Source organism: Suricata suricatta, chromosome 12, assembly GCF_006229205.1.
Source record: "Suricata suricatta isolate VVHF042 chromosome 12, meerkat_22Aug2017_6uvM2_HiC, whole genome shotgun sequence".
Classification (NCBI taxonomy): Eukaryota; Metazoa; Chordata; class Mammalia; order Carnivora; family Herpestidae; genus Suricata; species Suricata suricatta.
In genome coordinates, this window is record NC_043711.1 from 13,329,949 (window position 1) to 13,345,687 (window position 15,739).

The following is a 15,739-nucleotide window of genomic DNA, read 5'->3' on the forward strand; positions in this document are numbered from 1 at the left end:
TGTCTCCCTCCCCTGCTCACGTTCTGTCTCTCTCTGTCTCTCAAAAATAAATAAAATGTAAAAAAAAAATTAAAAAAGATCTTAAATGAAGGTAGAAGATCTTTTTTTTTTTTTTTTTTTTGAGAGACAGAGAGAGACAGCTGGAGCAGGGGAGGGTCAGAGAGAGAGGGAGACACAGAATCCGAAACAGGCTCCAGGCTCTGAGCTAACTGTCAGCACAGAGCCCGACGCAGGGCTCGAACCCACGAACTGAGATCATGACCTGAGCTGAAGTCGGATGCTTAACCGACTGAGCCACCCAGGCGCCCCGAAGGTAGAAGATCTTTACATGAACTTGGACCATCCCGCCTCACGCACCGCACCCTGACCTTGCCCTGGTCCTATTACGGTTTATTTACAAAACCAGGTGGTGGGTCGGGGAGAGAGTCTGCTGTTTGTTTTTTAATATCACATGAGGCCATCATGTACCGTAATCACTGATTCTGACACATTCCTGAACTCGACACCCCCTTCCCTTTGTGCCTCGCCTGCCTCGCCCTAGCCTGGTGGGGGCTCAGAGGCGGTTCTCAGATCTGAGGGGCCCTCCCGCAGCCCTCCCCGGCCCCGGAGGAGACACCTGGGTGACTGTGGCTGTGGGCAGGGATGTGCCACGTCCGGTTGGGGCCGGGCCCGAAGCGATTCTGGGAGACGACAGCCAGGTCGTAGGCCCCACCGGAGATACTGAGGTTGAACCTTCTCAGCTGCAAGGTCTTTGTGGCCTTGGGCTTACACGGGCAGGACAGCATGTGCAGGCGGACGCGGTAGGTCACCTCCCCGCCAGACCTGGACCTGAGGCAGCCTTCCGGAAGCTCAAGCTGGGGCAGCTGTCAGGGGTGTGAGAGACGGCTTGTGGGGACCTGAACACAGAAATCATCCCCAGGGCACAGCCCCTGAACAGACACCTCCACGGGCCAGAGTCTGTGACACGTGCCAAAAATCAAAACAAAACCACACAAAACAACACAACCTCCCCACGTCCCCATCCCTAGAAAAGAAACCCTCACTGCTGCCAAGGCTGCTGGGAAGTAGGCGTTCATGTCCAGGGCACGTTGGTTTGAGGGGGAAATAATTTGGTGAAACCCACTGAGAGCCAAGGGGCATCTGGGTGGCTCAGTCGGGTAAGTGTCTGGCTTCCGCTCAGGTCATGATCTCACGGTTCGTGGGTTTGGGTCCCACATCGGGCTCTGTGCTGACAGCTCTAAGCCTGGAGCCTGCTTCATATTCTGGGTCTTTCTCTGCCCTTCCCCCATTCGTGCTGGCTTTCTCTCTCTTTGTCAAGAATAAACATTAAAATTTTTTGTTTTAAAAAAACAGCCCACTGAGAGCCAGGAAAAAAAATTTTTTTCCCCCTGTCTTTGGAACCAGTTACCTCAAGCCTGGAAATTTTTTTCTAAGGAAAGGAATTCAAACGAGAGGAAGGCCAGGAAGTGAAGGGGCTTTACTGCAGCCTTACGGTGACAGCTCATTAGGGAACTGGCTGAGTTAATTAGGGGGAAGGTGCAGCATTTGGTGGTTTTGCCCCTGACTTGGCCGAGAGATTGTCTGTCTCTGCCTCAGTTTCCTTCTCTGTAAAACGGGGGTTACTTAGGCTGCTCTTCATGGGTTGTTGGGGGTCTTCTAAGAAATTATCTTCCATCTAGACCAATATGGTTGACCCCTGGCCCACTCGCTTCCGCCCTAGCCCCTCACAGTCTGTGTCCCGCCTGGCGGCCGGCGGCCAGGGCAGTCTGTGAACACCTGAACCCAACCATACCCCTCCTCCGCTCACACACCCTCTATTGCTCCCAGTTACCTGCAGAGTGAAACTCTGCCTCCCCCGTGGCTCCCACCCTCACCATGCCCCACTTGTGCCCCGACTCCAGCCTCTTTCTTGCCTCCTTCTCCCCACCCCAGGCCCCCCTGCAGCCCTGTGACGGCCCGTTACCTGCCCATCCAGAGTCACCTGCCTCTTCCCATCTGGGTGGAGTGCCCCCACCGAGAAATTCCAGCTGGGCAGTGGGAGATGTCCTACAACGAATGAGGTGGCAAGACAGTGATGCTGGGGGTGGCCCCTTGCCCGCCACCACCCGCAGACCCTGGATGGGGACCTGGGACCCTTTCCTTCCCTCCCTTGCAACACAGGATTCCCATGGGCTGTTAGTTTGCAAAATCTGAAAACATGGAGAGCTGTTCTCCAACAATGTGGCTACGCTTAACGCTAGAAAACTGTACACTTTGGGGGCATCTGGGTGGCTCAGCCGGTTGAGCGTCCAGCTTCAGCTCAGGTCATGATCTCGCAGTTCATGGGTTCAAGTCCCGCATCAGGCTCTGTGCTGACAGCTGGGGCCTGGAGCCTGCTTCGGATTCTGAGTCTCCCTCTCTCTGCCCCTCTCCCGCTCACGCTCTGTCTCTCTTGCTCTCAAAAATAAATAAAACATTAAAAAACTTTAGAAAAATAAGAGAAAGCTGTATACTTTGCAATGGCTAAAATGGCACATTTTATATATGATGTGCTTTTTCCTATAATTTTTTTTCTAAGTCTGCAAATAACTCTGGGAGTTGTTTCCCACCGGAACACACACTTGGGCAGGAGGAGACCCCAGGTCACGAGGCCAGCGGCAAACGGTGCCAGCGGCCTCACCCTTCCCCCCTCTTGGGCCACATCGCCACGCGACAGCCGCCCAAACTCCAGCTTCCTGTGTCGTTTGGGAAAGTACGTCTTCGTGACACAGCCATTTCCCCCTGTCAGCACCCTGAGCAGCTCTAAAAGAGCAAAAACAACAGAACACATTGGACGACGAGAAAGGCTGAGAAATATTTCTTTTCAGCTTGTGGCTTCCTCACATTTGACAAAGTGAAACTCACCCACTGTTCTGCCACCTCTTACCCATTGCCACCCATTTCTCCCGTCGCCTGATTGCTAACGCCCGTCGCCGCATTTCTAAGGCCCACTGCCGAATTTCTAATGCCGGGCCCGGCTCCGGTGACTCTGGGCGCTCTCACCAGGAGGGACACACACGGGGCCGCTCCAGCTGCTCCAGGGGTCTTCCGGGGCTCCCGGCCTGAGCCGCCGCCGCCGCCGTAGCTGGAATTCCTGGGCTGCGTCCATCTGCAGGGGACAGACGCACGACTCTGGCAAGAAATAGGTCAGACACGAAGCTGAAGGGCTGTCCAGGGGGTGCCCCGGGCTTGGCACTTGGCACTTAACTGTCATACACTTATTTTTTTCTAATGTTTATTTTTTAAGAAAGAGAGAGAGAGAGACAGAGCATGAGGAGGGGAGGGTCAGAGAGAGAGGGAGACACGGAATTTGAAGCAGCTCCAGGCTCTGAGCTTCAGCACAGAGCCAGGCGCGGGGGGAGATCATGACCTGAGCCTAAGTCAGATGCTCAACTGACTGAACCACCCGGGTGCCCCCAGTCGTCAGGCACTTATTGAGTGCCAGCTATGTGCTGGGCCCTGGGGACACTGTCGGAAGAGGCCAGGCCCTATCCCCTGGGGGCTTTGAGATGCCCATTCCGCCACTGCCCTAGGTCAGAGTCCCGGCAAGGCCACCCACTGGGATGTGAGCCTGATTAATGGCTTCTCGCCCCCAAGGCTGTTTCCTCACCTGTGAAATGGGAATAATCCAATACTGAACTACAAGGTGGGCCAGCAAGCACACAAAGAATTTAGCCCTGGGCCTGGCATACAGTGGGTGCCCAATTAATGCTAGCTTGCTGCGGCTGTTGTCGTTACTATTATTCTCACCGAAGTCAGCGTCATCCTGATGTCCGCAGTGGCCCTAGGACAAGACCATATATATATGTACACACATGAATGAACGTATAACCTTCTGGTGTTGAGAAATATTAGCTCTCTTCATTTCAAACAATTCTTTTGAATGCAATGTGGAAGCTTAGATCAGAACCAGGAACAGAAAGAGGATGTTTGTTAAAAAAAATTTTTTTTAAACAAGAGAGGACAGGGACACCAGGGGGGCTCAGTCAGTTGAGCACCCAGCTTCGGCTCAGGTCATGATCTTGCCGTTCGTGGGTTTAAGCCCCATGTCGGGCTCTGTGCTGACAGCTCAGAGCCTGGAACCTGCTTCGGATTCTGTGTCCTCCTCTTTCTCTGCCCCTTCCCCGCTGGCACTCTGTCTCTCTCTCAAAAAAAAAATTTTTTTTTAATCTTAGGTGGTAAAATCCGTATGTCTGTGGTGGTGGAGGTCAGGAAAGCCAGGCTGAGGACACAACCTGAGCCATGCTTCCTGTGGGATGTGGACAGTCCCCAACCTCCTGAGCCTCAGTGCCCTCCTCTGCTGAGGGAGAGGCATGGTCTACTGCTAAGGGTCTTAGAGGGCTGGAAATAACACGAGAGAGATGCCTTTCCCCATCGGAGGCCCCACCTCACCTGCCTTTGACCAATCCCGTTGACCTGATGGGATAACAGAGACCCGCAGGAGCCCAGCATTGGGAGGGATGGGCTGGGGGGGGGGGGTGCCTGAGGCGGTTCCCTGACCTCAAGATGCTCGCAGTCTGAGGGAGGAGGAAACACCACAATTCAGAGGCTGGAGGTCTCTGTCTCTCCCAAACTAGGGGAGACTATTTATTTTGAGAGAGAGAGAGAGAGAGAGAGAAAGAGAGAGAGAGATGGAGAGGGCACAAGCAGGGGAGGGGCAGAAAGAGAGGGGACAGAGAGAGAGAGTCCCAAACAGGCTCCGCCCTGTCAGCGGAGATCTCACAAACCGTGAGATCACGACCTGAGCTGAAATCAAGTCAGACGCTTAACCGACTGAGCCACCCACGCACCCCAGACTAGGGACATCCCGGGCCCTAAACAAGGGCTGAGATTTCTTGCGGGCCCAGCCGGCCCTGCCTGGGGGAAACAGAAGGGGCACCAGAGGGGAGCCGAGGAATGAATGGAGGGCCAAAAAAGTGACACAGATGCCCAGTGGGCAGACAAAACTGTGTTCAACATGGCGCATCAACCGGGAAATGCGAATCCAAACCACAGCGAGATGTCACCCCCCTTAGAGTGACTCTCCTGAAACAGACGAGAGACAGCACGCGTCAGGGCAGGGCGTGGAGAGCGGGGAGCCCTCCCGCGCTGTTCCGGCCGGAACCTACGCGGCGCAGCCTCCGCGGGACGCGGCATGGCGGTTCCTCGAAAAATGACAACTAGAACTACGATGCGATCCGGCAGTCCCACCTCTGGGTATTCAATCGGAAGGAAATGAAAACGCGAACCCAGATATATGCAGCCCCCACGTTTACCGCAGCGTTATTTACAACAGCCAAGACGTGGAAACAACCTAAGGGTCCGTCGATAGATGCATGAAAAGCGAAACAGGTGGTGTGGACATACAACGGACTATCGCTCAGCGGAAAAGGAGGGAGAACTTGCCGTCTGTGCCGTCATGGATGGGGGGAGGGGGTATTCTGCTAAGTGAAAGGGGATCTCGCACCCACGTGGAATCTAGAGCAAAACAACACGGACCGGACCTCATAGATACAGAGAGCCCAGAGGCACGGGTGAGCAGTGCGTGGTGGTGGTCAGAAGGCGCTAGCTTCATTTATAAAATAAGTCAGTCCTGGAGATGGAAGGTCCAGCTTGGTGACTGTAGTTAATAACACTGAATGATGGGAGCGCCTGGGGGGCTCAGTCAGCTGAGTCTGACTTCAGCTCAGGTCATGATCTCACGGTTTGTGAGTTGGAGCCCTGCGTCCAGCTCTGGGCTCACAGCTCGGAGCTGGAGCCTGCTTCGGACCCTGTGTTTCCCTCTCTCTCTGCCCCTCCCTGCTGGCTCTCTCTCTCTCTCAAAAATAAATAAACATAAAAAAATATAATACTATATGGTGTGTTTGAAAGTTCCTAGGAGAGCAGATCCTAAAAGTTCTTAGGACAAGAAAAAAGGTTTGTAACTTCATGTGGTGATGGATGTGAACTAGACTAATTGTGATCATTTCAGAATATATACAAATATCAAATAATTATGTTATACACCTGAAACCAATATAATGTTATATGTTAATTATGTCTCAAAAAAGCAGAAAAAGGAGAAGAAGGAGGAGGAGGAGGAGGAAGGAAGGAAGGAAGGAGTGGAAGGTCAGCTTCCTAAAGGGGCGGCCCTGAAGCTGGACCCTGAAGGTGGGCTGGATTCTCATGTGCTCAGAAGGAGAGAAAAGCATACAGACAGAGAAGACTGGATGGGTAAAGGCAGACTTTGGAAATGCAGGGCATGAGCAGAGACTAATAGCCATTCAGGAGGGGGCCAGAGGAAGCACAAGGCAGGTGAGAGTCCCTAGGGCCGGCTGAGGAAAGGATGCCCTCCTGAGGGTAATAGGGAGCCATGGAAGGTGTGTGAGCAAGGGCGGTCACGATGAGATCTGAGTGTCAAGGAGACTCCAGAGGCTAGAAATAAGGCAAGAGCAGAGGCCAGGTAGGAGGGGTGATGGATGTGGAGCTGGTGAAACTGATTTGGGGGATGGAGTTGCCCAGGGAGAGGCCTGTGTTCGCCCCTGGCCGGGGGGATAAACTCACCAACTTCCAAAGGCTGCCGGGGGTCCGGCGCCGGAACTGGACCTCAGCGCCGTCTTGGCGGGCTGGGGTCTCCCACTTCATGAGAAGCTGCCCCGCGGACTTAGACACCTTGATGTCTCCTGGCTGCGGAGGGTCATATTTAACTGGAAGCAGAGACGGGGTTTGGGGATGGGGGCCAGCATATGTGTGAATTATCAGTCCTGAAAATTTCAGAAAATCGGCCTCACCCAGCCCAGGGTAACTATCTAAACCCCCAACAGGTGAATCAGGGAAAGCCTTCCATGTTTCATCTAAGCCTGGGATTCTATTGATCAAAGATTCAAGACTTATCCCTAGGATCCTGCTTGTGAAGATACCTTTAAAATATTAATACTCCTTATAGCAATGCTGAAGTGAGATGGGCACTTTTGTAAGCTGCTGACAGGAGGGTAATTAGCTGAATCTATTTTTCTAGTGGACTATTTGGGAAATCTCACTAATTTTTTAGACCCTGACCGAAAGAGAGACATCATTCAGTCTTTCTGCATCTTGGCCATACCATGCCTGAATCTACCTCGGGGCCTTTGCACTTGCTGTGCCTTGTGCCCTCCACCTGGAATTCTGCACTTTATTCCTGTTTTTTATTTTTTTATCCTTCCGGGCCCAGCTTGAGCTGGAGGCCTCCTTGGCCTCCCAGCGGTATCTCCTCATATATAATAATCATGCCTTGTTCATCGCCCCCAGTTGATTCTGGGCTCCGTGAAGGCAGAGAGAGACAAGGCCAGGACTACAGTGAGGCAAGAAAGACAAGGTTGTACAAAGACATGGTCAGATCCTGTCTTTAATTAATTAATTAGTGATTTTATAGGGTTGTTTTTTTTTTTGAGAGAGAGAGTATGAGCAGGGGAGGGGTGGAGAGAGGGAGAGAGAGAATCTTAAGCAGACTCCACGCCCAGTGCGGAGCCTGACTCAGAGCTCCATCTCACAACTGTGAGATCATGACCTGAGCTGAAATCAAGAATTAGATGCATCACCGACTGAGTCACCCAGACGCCCCATATTTTCAAATTTGATATTTTGTTTATCACCATTAATTTTGATTTTTAAAAATATTGCATAACCGTATCATTTACATTGTCCAGTGAGTTTTTGGCACCTCTTTGAAATTTTGTGCCCAGGATGGGTTCCTTTCTCACCTCACCCTAGTCCCAGCTCCGAGCTGCAAACTTTGTTGGCCTCGGTCATGTCCCTGTGACTGAGTGGTCACACACAGTGGCAACTCAACAACAATATGTCACATGTATGTGGCTGAGTCGTGAAAACAGACATTGAAGACCCAAGAATGTCCCAAGCAGCTTTGGCCCAGAAGCAACCCAAGTGTCCAACAGCTGGGGATCGGGGAGGGGACCACGGAAAGCTGCCATGTCACACAGTAGTGTTTGATGTGAAAATAGTTGGCGTTGTCAAGCCCTTTGCCAGAATCCAGCCAGGTCCAGGCTCAGGGACCAGAGGCTCCTCTGGGCGAGGAAGGGCAGCGGGTAGAGGAGAACAGGTTACTGACCTGAGCTGTGAATCTTCAGGGTAACCTTAGGTGACTTCTCCGTACGGTTCCCGGCTCGAGATTCGACCCAGAGTGTGACGGCCTGGAGCACCGATATGCCATCCTGGTCGGAGAACTGCGCCTTGGTGGCTGAGCCCACGGAGAAATAACAGCAGCGCCCGGACTGGAGGCTGCGGGGGGAGAGGGTTGGTGCTCAGTCTGGGGTCCTTGGGACCCCAGGGTGTCTCGGCCCCTATAGCAGCCGGTGTGCCTCGCATCCCAGCATCTTCTGCCCCCTTCTACTCCCCTTCCCCAGCCTGGGGACTCTATGGGGATCAGCCTGGAACAGAGGGGCTTGGGGGACCCCAGAATCTCGTGAGATGGGCTGCCGCAGCGGGAAGGGAGATGTGATGCGTGGACGGGAGGATGGACAAATCGGTGAGGGTGCGGATGAAGGACTAGAAGGAGCCTAATCACCACCCAACATGGATGCCCACCTACACTGATGCCCCCCCCAACATAGAGCCCCAACCCTCCAACCCTCTCTTCGCACATGAGAAATGGGGCCTCCAGAAAGAAGCCTGATAAGGTCACACATCTGAGGGCCCGGACATGGGGGCGGGAGCAGGGGTGGGAGGATGAATGAGGCTTTGGGGCCTGGGGCAGGGTCCTCACCAGCACCACAGGAAGTGGCTGACCCCAGCCGTGGGGCCCTCATACTGCCAGGAGCACTCGTAATTGGCGCTGAATATGCGGTAACAGCTGAGGTCCCTGGGGCCTGAAGCCGAGCCTGGAGGAGAGGCCGGAGGGCTGGGAATGGACCGAGAATCTGGAGGGGCCCTCTTTGCTGAGGCGCCCTCAAGATGAATCTTGGTGACCTTCAAGTAACCCAGTGTCACCTTATTCTAGACCCACTCCCAGCACCCTCCCTGTGCCCTTCTCTCCTGTTCCGTGCTGTCTCCTGTGCTCACCCTGTTCCAGCCACACCGGCCTCCTCCCCAGTCCTCAACCACACCAGGCTTACCCCCACCACAGGGCCTTTGCACATGCTGTGCCAGCTGCCTAAAATGCCTCCTCTCCCAGATCTTGACCTTCCAGTTTCCCCTTCGGTGTCACCTCCTTGACCACCAGGCAACCGGAAGCAGCCCCATCCTCCCCGCCCCCCCCACCTTCCTCTGGTTTCTCAGCACATCCTAGGATGCTGGCCATGTCTGTGTTTGGCTGTTATCCACCTCCCACACTAGGCTGTGAGCCGGGAGGACGGCTGTGTCTGCACATAGTAGGTGCTCAGTGAATATTTCTTGCACAAAAGAGTGGACGAATAGCCTGTTCACTGGCACACCCTTAGTGGGGTGCATCACGAGCATGAATGAATGGTCCAGCAATGCCTGCCTCTGGGGAGCCCCAAGATGCTTGACGGCTGCTTAGCCCGCACATGCTGAACAGACACAGACACCAGGTCTGCGACCCTGCCTGGGAGGAGACGAGGCTCAGAAAGGCCGGTGACTGACTGATCCAGGACCCCAAGCTTGGCAAGGACAAGACAGTAGGCTGTCTGGTCACTCCCAAGCCCTCAGCTGGGGCTGCATCTTTGGCCAAGGCAGGAGAGAGCTGAGGGACAGGTCAGCCAGAGTCCAGCGTGACCTCTCTGACCGATGCGGGGCTGTTCCAGACCTGAGTCTGCTTCCGGATCCGGCGGGTCCTGAAAACAGCACCCGCTGGCACTGCAGGCTTTGGCTGCAAAGAGATAATGACATTCACAGTCGTTCGCTGCATGGGAGAGGGGCTCAGGTTGGGGGCCTGCCAAGTCACCATCCACCCACGTCTCCGCTTTCCCATAAACGGATCCGCCCACCCGCCCTCCTGTCCATCCACACATCTGATCTTCTCTCCACCCCTGTCGGCAGGCAAGCATGAAGCCGTTGGACTCTCCGTCCTCCCGCCCCTCCATCCACCTACCCATCCACACACCCACTCCTTCATCTGCTCATCACCCTCTCGGGCTGCTCTTCTGATGCAGTCTGGGGTCCCCTGGACCCTCGCAGTCCCTGATCTCTAGCTCTGCCTGACCCCTGAGGGCCCTGAAACCTTGCCTACATTCAGTTTCCAGAGAGGGAAACTAAGGCACAGAGAGGCAAAGTGGTGGCCTGAGGTCACACAGGAGCAATAGCAGAGCTGGAATTAGAGTTCAAACCCAGTCATCTGCAGGGAGCGGGGGTGGGGGGTGTCTGGACTCCTTCTCATCTGATTCCACAGGACGGAGAGAGAGGACACGCATATATGTAATGTGATCATATACTATATTCTACAAACATAATCAGTCATCATACATAGCGTTCACGTACATATTTGTTCTTTGCCCTTTTCTTAGCATTTTTGTTTTGTTTATTTTTGAAACAGAGAGAGGAGCAAGTGTGAGCGGGGGAGGGGCAGAGAGAGAGGGGGACAGAGGACCCACAGCGGGCTCTGTGTGGACAGCAGCGACCCCCACAGGGGGCTCAAACCCACGAGCAGTGAGATCACGACACCAACGCTGAACTGATTGAGCCACCCAGGCGCCCCATCCTTCTCTTAGCATTTCTCACAGAACTCTGGGAAGCGGGAGAGATTCAGAGATTCAGCCCATTCCACAGAAGACAAAATCAAGACCAGAAGGAAGATGCCCAAGGTTGACCCCAGAAGTTCTGATCACCGATCTCCCATTTGACAGAGGGAAAGACTGAGGCACAGAGACACAGAACCCACCCCAGAACCCAGATCCACGGCCTTTCACACACATGTCTTCCAGCAAGAAGAGCCACCGTGTCAGGGTGGGGCACTCACCGCCCTGCCCTGGGAGCCGGAGCAGAAGGAGGGGGGCCAGCCGGGTCAGCAGCTGCCTCATGAAGCCCACGCGGAAGCCTGCAGCCTCAGGTGAACTCCTGTGCTGCCGGTGAGGCCCAGCCACCCTGTCCTCACCCCGGCACACAGTGAAGCTGAGCAAGAAAGGATGCTGAAGCGATTGGAAAAAAAAAAAAAAAAGTTATGTGTCATGGCCCCTCCTGGCACAAGTCAAACCGAAAGAGAAACCCAGGAAGTCAGCTCGGGGGTGGTGGCCTCATCCCAGCCACAAACCCACCTGTGGGGCAGGTCTGACCCAGGGCCTTGGATCTGGGGGGCTATTCTGCTGACCCACGCCCCAAGCGGTACACCAGGTGCCAGCCTCATGAGTAGCCTGCAGCCCTGTGCCCTTGTCCTGAGCCCCCGCCCTCTCGGAGACTCAGGTGCCAAATGGGAGCCCAGAGTTCTTGGATGTCTGGGTTCACTCTCCCAACGAATCATGATGCACATGGCCTCCTCCCCCCCACCAGCAAATGCCCAGCTCCCCATTTCCCCACCTCTAGTCTCAGGGCACCCTGGGTCCTGGTTCCCGAGGGGCCCCTTTGCCTCCTTTAGACTAAGCTTTTTCTTCTTCTCGGTGTCTATTTCTTGGCATGCGGGGGTCTCATTTTCTGCATCTTTCTCCCCACTGCCAAAAGAGGCCCAAAATGTCCACAGAGAAGCCCTGATTCATGCTGCAAGGTGGATGACTCTCAAAGCATCATGCGGAGTGGAAGCTGCAGGCGCAGCCGCCACGCGGTGTGTGATCCCATGTACATAAAATGTCCGGAGCAGGCAAATTCCCAGGGGCCCGGAGGTGGGGCGCTGGGGGCGCCTGCCAATGGGGACGAGTTTCCCATTGGGCTGAGGAGGACGTTCTGGAACTAGACAAAGGTGATGGTTGCAAAACATAGTGAATGTTCTGCATGCCACTGAACTGTATGTTTCAAACTGGTTAATTTTATGTCGTGTGATTTTCACCTGAAAAAGAAAATGTTCGTGGAGCCCTGGGAGACAGAGGAGCACGGTGAGAGTCTGTCCTGGAAGAGCATCTGGGAAAACTGAGGCCCAGGTGGGCCCAGAGGAGGCCCATTCTCAGAGAAGCCCCGTCCCCCGGGGAGAGGGGGGGCAGCTGGGCCAGTCAGGGTCAGGCGCTCCATGAGATCAGAGCCATGGGAACAAAGAAGCAGTGTCCCAGGCCTGGCACAGTGGGGACGGGGACCCCGTGACCCCGCACAGAGCAGCCTGTACTGGCAGTAGGGCCCAGGCCGGGGGCGAGGGGGGAGCTGGTGGAGTGGGCTGCTGGACTGATGTGTGTGAGGCCTGGGGGAGGGGCAGAGACACAAAGAGAGAGACAGAGACAGATTGAAACATAAAGAGATATGGAAGAGACCGTCAGAGGTAGGGCCAAAATCATGGCCTCGTCTCCAGGGTCCTGAGACCCCTCCCTGAGGAGACACCATCATGGGCCCCATTTCACAGATGGAAACACTGAGCCCAGAGGTGCCCAGACCACTTGAGGCCCCAGCTGCTTGTGAAGAGATGGATGCAGGGGCGCCTGGGTGGCTCAGTCGGTTAAGCCTCAGACTTCAGCTCAGGTCATGATCTCACGTTCGTGGGTTCAAGCCCCATGTCGGGCTCTGTGCTGATAGCTCAGAGCCTGGAGCCTGCTTCCAATTCTGTGTCTCCCTCTCTGACCCTGCTCTCTCATGATTTGTGTCTCTCTGTCTCAAAAATAAATAAAACAAAAAAAAATTAAAAAAAAAAAGAGATGGATGCAGACAGAGCCCCCCGACCCCCACCCCCCACAGTGGGACGAATCTTCAGGAGTGAGCCTCATGCCCCAGGGCTGCCCCACCACCAAGGACGGCCCTTCCAGGTCTCAGTTACCCCATCTGTAAAAGAGGCTGTAATGAGGCTAACGGAGGATTTGGGCTCCTGGCAGATTGTGCCCACCAGACAACCACTATATAATTAATCATTGTTTGGGGGGTCCCTGCTCTTGTCACAGCTCTTTCCCATTCCCCCAAAGTCAGAGCAGCCACTGGAAAAGACATTGAAGGAGGAAGAGAAAAGTAGAGGAGGGGTCAGAGCTGGACATAGATGCCCCCCGCCCCCAGCTCCTTGGAGGAGGGGTCAGGACTGGTGCAGGGAGGAGCAGAAGCTGGGGGTCTCCTAAGGGAGAGTAGGAAGGGATGCCCTAAGAAGGGGGTTCTAGAACTGGGTTTACAGAATGCAAGAGCACTCCCTACAGAGGGCACAGCAGAGGCCAAAGCTCAGGGGACATGCTTTGGGGACATCAAGACGAGCAAGGCAGGTCTCGGACTCCACAGGAGACATGGAGGTGGTAAGGCAGACAAGGACCTCAAGTGCCAGGCTGAAGGCTGGGCTTTCTCCCAGGGGCACTGGGGAGCCATAGCAGGTGTGTGAGCAGGACTCCAGTCACAGGGGAAGTGGGTTTCTATCCTTATCAAAGTCAGGATCTGAAGCTCACCCTGAGGTTCACTGCACGGCCCCTTCCCCCTTGCCAAATCTGCACATCCACCTCCCTTGGCCTGCCTGCCCCTACTCCAGGACGACCTCCCCGCCCCGCCCCCCCAGCCCCGGGGGTGCCCTTGCTGGGCCCTCCCAGCCGCCCTAGAAACACAGCTGGGATACTCCCCTAGGGCTGCCCCACTTTCAGAACCCTCACTAGCTTTTGGGAGGGGGTGGCAGGAAGGATTGGGTTAAAAGGGGCCAACCGGAAATGGAAAGCGTGACAAGAGAAACCACAGAATTTTCCCATCCCCTGGGCTTCCGCCTTCTTCCGGGGTAGAGTGACCTTCAGTCTGAGGGTTGAGCTTCCCTCCTTGGGGCTGCAAGACGCTGATGCCCCTGGAGGGCATCTGAGGAGAATGTCAAGCATGAATAGTTTGCAAGGAGAAGATCCGTTACTTTGTTTTAATAGAACGCATGTCTAGGCATCATTCACCAATAGGAACCTTTTCCATTCATTCACCCAGGGCTTTCTGAAGCCTCCAGATGATCATTTGAGGATGTTTTATTTTATTATTATTTTTTAATCTTTATGTTTATTTTTTTAATTTATTTTTGAGAGAGAGACAGCGTGAGCAGGGGAGGGTCAGAGAAAGAGGGGGACAGAATCTGAAGCAGGCTCTAGGCTCTGAGCTAGCTGTCAGCACAGAGCCTGATGCGGGGCTTGAACCCACAAACCGTGAGATCATACCTGAGCTGATGCCAGACACTTAACCAACTGAGCCACCCAGGCGCTCCTGAGGATTTTTAAAGAATATACAGAAGGTATCAAGAAAAAAAAAAAGACTCACTTATTCATTCAGCAATCACACTCCCTGATGCCCCTTAGAGATACCCAAGAAGGGTTTTGATGGATGTCTAGAAGTTCACAGGAAAACATGTATTTATTCATTCAGTAAATGTTCTTTGATGCCTCTTAAATTTGAAGTGGGTTTTGAAGGATGCATAGGCGTTCGCCAGGGGAAATAGCACTCATTGTTTGATGGATTCAGAGAGTCAGTCAATAAATGCTCCCTGTTGCCCATTGAAGGTGCCATCTTGGAAGCTCTATGTAGGGGTTCTCCTGATGAAGCAAGAGCATTTGCTACCTCGCTGGCGGCTTCCTCTCCAGCAGCTCCCCATTTGTCTGGTCCAAAGCACCTCTGGTCCAGGGCACCCCTTTTTCCCCCAGGATTGCAGCCAAAGTCCCAGGGAAGACTGATTGGCTGAGCTTGAGTTTCATGTCCACCATGAGCCAATCACAGGGGCTGAAATGAATGAACGTCTCTAGGTCACATGTCCAGCCCAACTTGGACTCTAGGGGAACTTTTAGGCAGACCAGACCAGAGACAGAGCTGTCGTTGGTCAGGGTAAGGTGCGAGCTTCCCGTCCCCTGGGGGAGACAAGCTGGAGTCCTTTCAGCATAGGGTTGCCAGATAAAAACGTGTCCTATTAAGTTAGAATTTCTGGTAAACGACCCATGTGTTTTTAGGGTATCTTCTTACCAAGGATTGCGTAGAGCGTTATGAACAATTATTCACTGTTGATCTGAAATTAAATTTAAGTGGGCGGTTGTACTCATTTGCCGGGACAGTCATAACGAAGAGACACAGCAGCTTCAATGACAGAAATTTATTTCCTTACAGTTCTGGGATCCAAGATCAAGATGTTGGCAGGTTTGATTTCTTCTGAGATCTTCCTCCCAGCTTGCAGATGGCGTTTTCCTGTGCGTTCACGTGCCCTTCCCTCCGGGCACGCCTGTGTCCTAATTTCTTCTTATAACGGACACCGATCACATTGGATTAGGATGCACCCAGATAATCTCATTTTTCTTTAATTATCTCTTTAAAGTCCCTCTGTCCAAACACAGTCATTCTGATGTACCTGTGGTGAGGATTTCAACATCTGGATTTTGGGAAAAAAACCCTCCTCAGCTTCCAGCAGTGGCTGCTTTGGAGTGCATTGAGCAGTCTGGAAATTTTTTAAAAAGCAGAAATATAGAGTTACCGTGTGACCCAGGAATTCCACCCCTGGATGTAGACCCAAGGGAATTGAAAGCACATGTCTGCACAATAAGTTGTGCGTGAATGTTCACAGTAGCGCTATTCACAATAGCCAAAAAGTGGAAAAATTTCAACCAGATCAATGGAAAAACGCAATGTGGTCCATCCACACAATGGAATATTATTTGGCCATAAAAAGGAACGAAGCCCCGATTCAAGCTACAGCGTGGATGCATCTTGAAAACATCGTGTAGAGTGAAGGAAGCCGGACACCAAAGGCCACATGTTGTAGATTCCATTCATG

The 15,739-nt window shown here is 53.5% G+C and overlaps 1 protein-coding gene across 5 annotated transcripts in view; it reads right to left on the minus strand.

Moving 5' to 3' along the window:
- Positions 1-11,067, minus strand: part of IL12RB1 (interleukin 12 receptor subunit beta 1) — a 37,987-nt gene extending 26,920 nt beyond the window's left edge. For 3 of the 5 annotated variants that reach the window (XM_029916142.1, XM_029916143.1, XM_029916145.1), the window contains exons 1-9: positions 10,883-11,067; positions 9,734-9,796; positions 8,735-8,849; positions 8,081-8,250; positions 6,541-6,683; positions 3,769-3,802; positions 3,022-3,150; positions 1,964-2,046; positions 617-863 (exon numbers count right to left, since the gene is read on the minus strand). In XM_029916142.1, the coding sequence (XP_029772002.1) occupies positions 617-863; positions 1,964-2,046; positions 3,022-3,150; positions 3,769-3,802; positions 6,541-6,683; positions 8,081-8,250; positions 8,735-8,849; positions 9,734-9,796; positions 10,883-10,943 (1,045 nt within the window). In that variant the 5' untranslated portion in view covers positions 10,944-11,067. The remainder of the gene's footprint in view (positions 1-616; positions 864-1,963; positions 2,047-3,021; positions 3,151-3,768; positions 3,803-6,540; positions 6,684-8,080; positions 8,251-8,734; positions 8,850-9,733; positions 9,797-10,882) is intronic. The other 2 variants (XM_029916141.1, XM_029916144.1) reach the window with 1 other exon arrangement.
- Between the last annotated feature and the right edge of the window lie 4,672 nt (positions 11,068-15,739).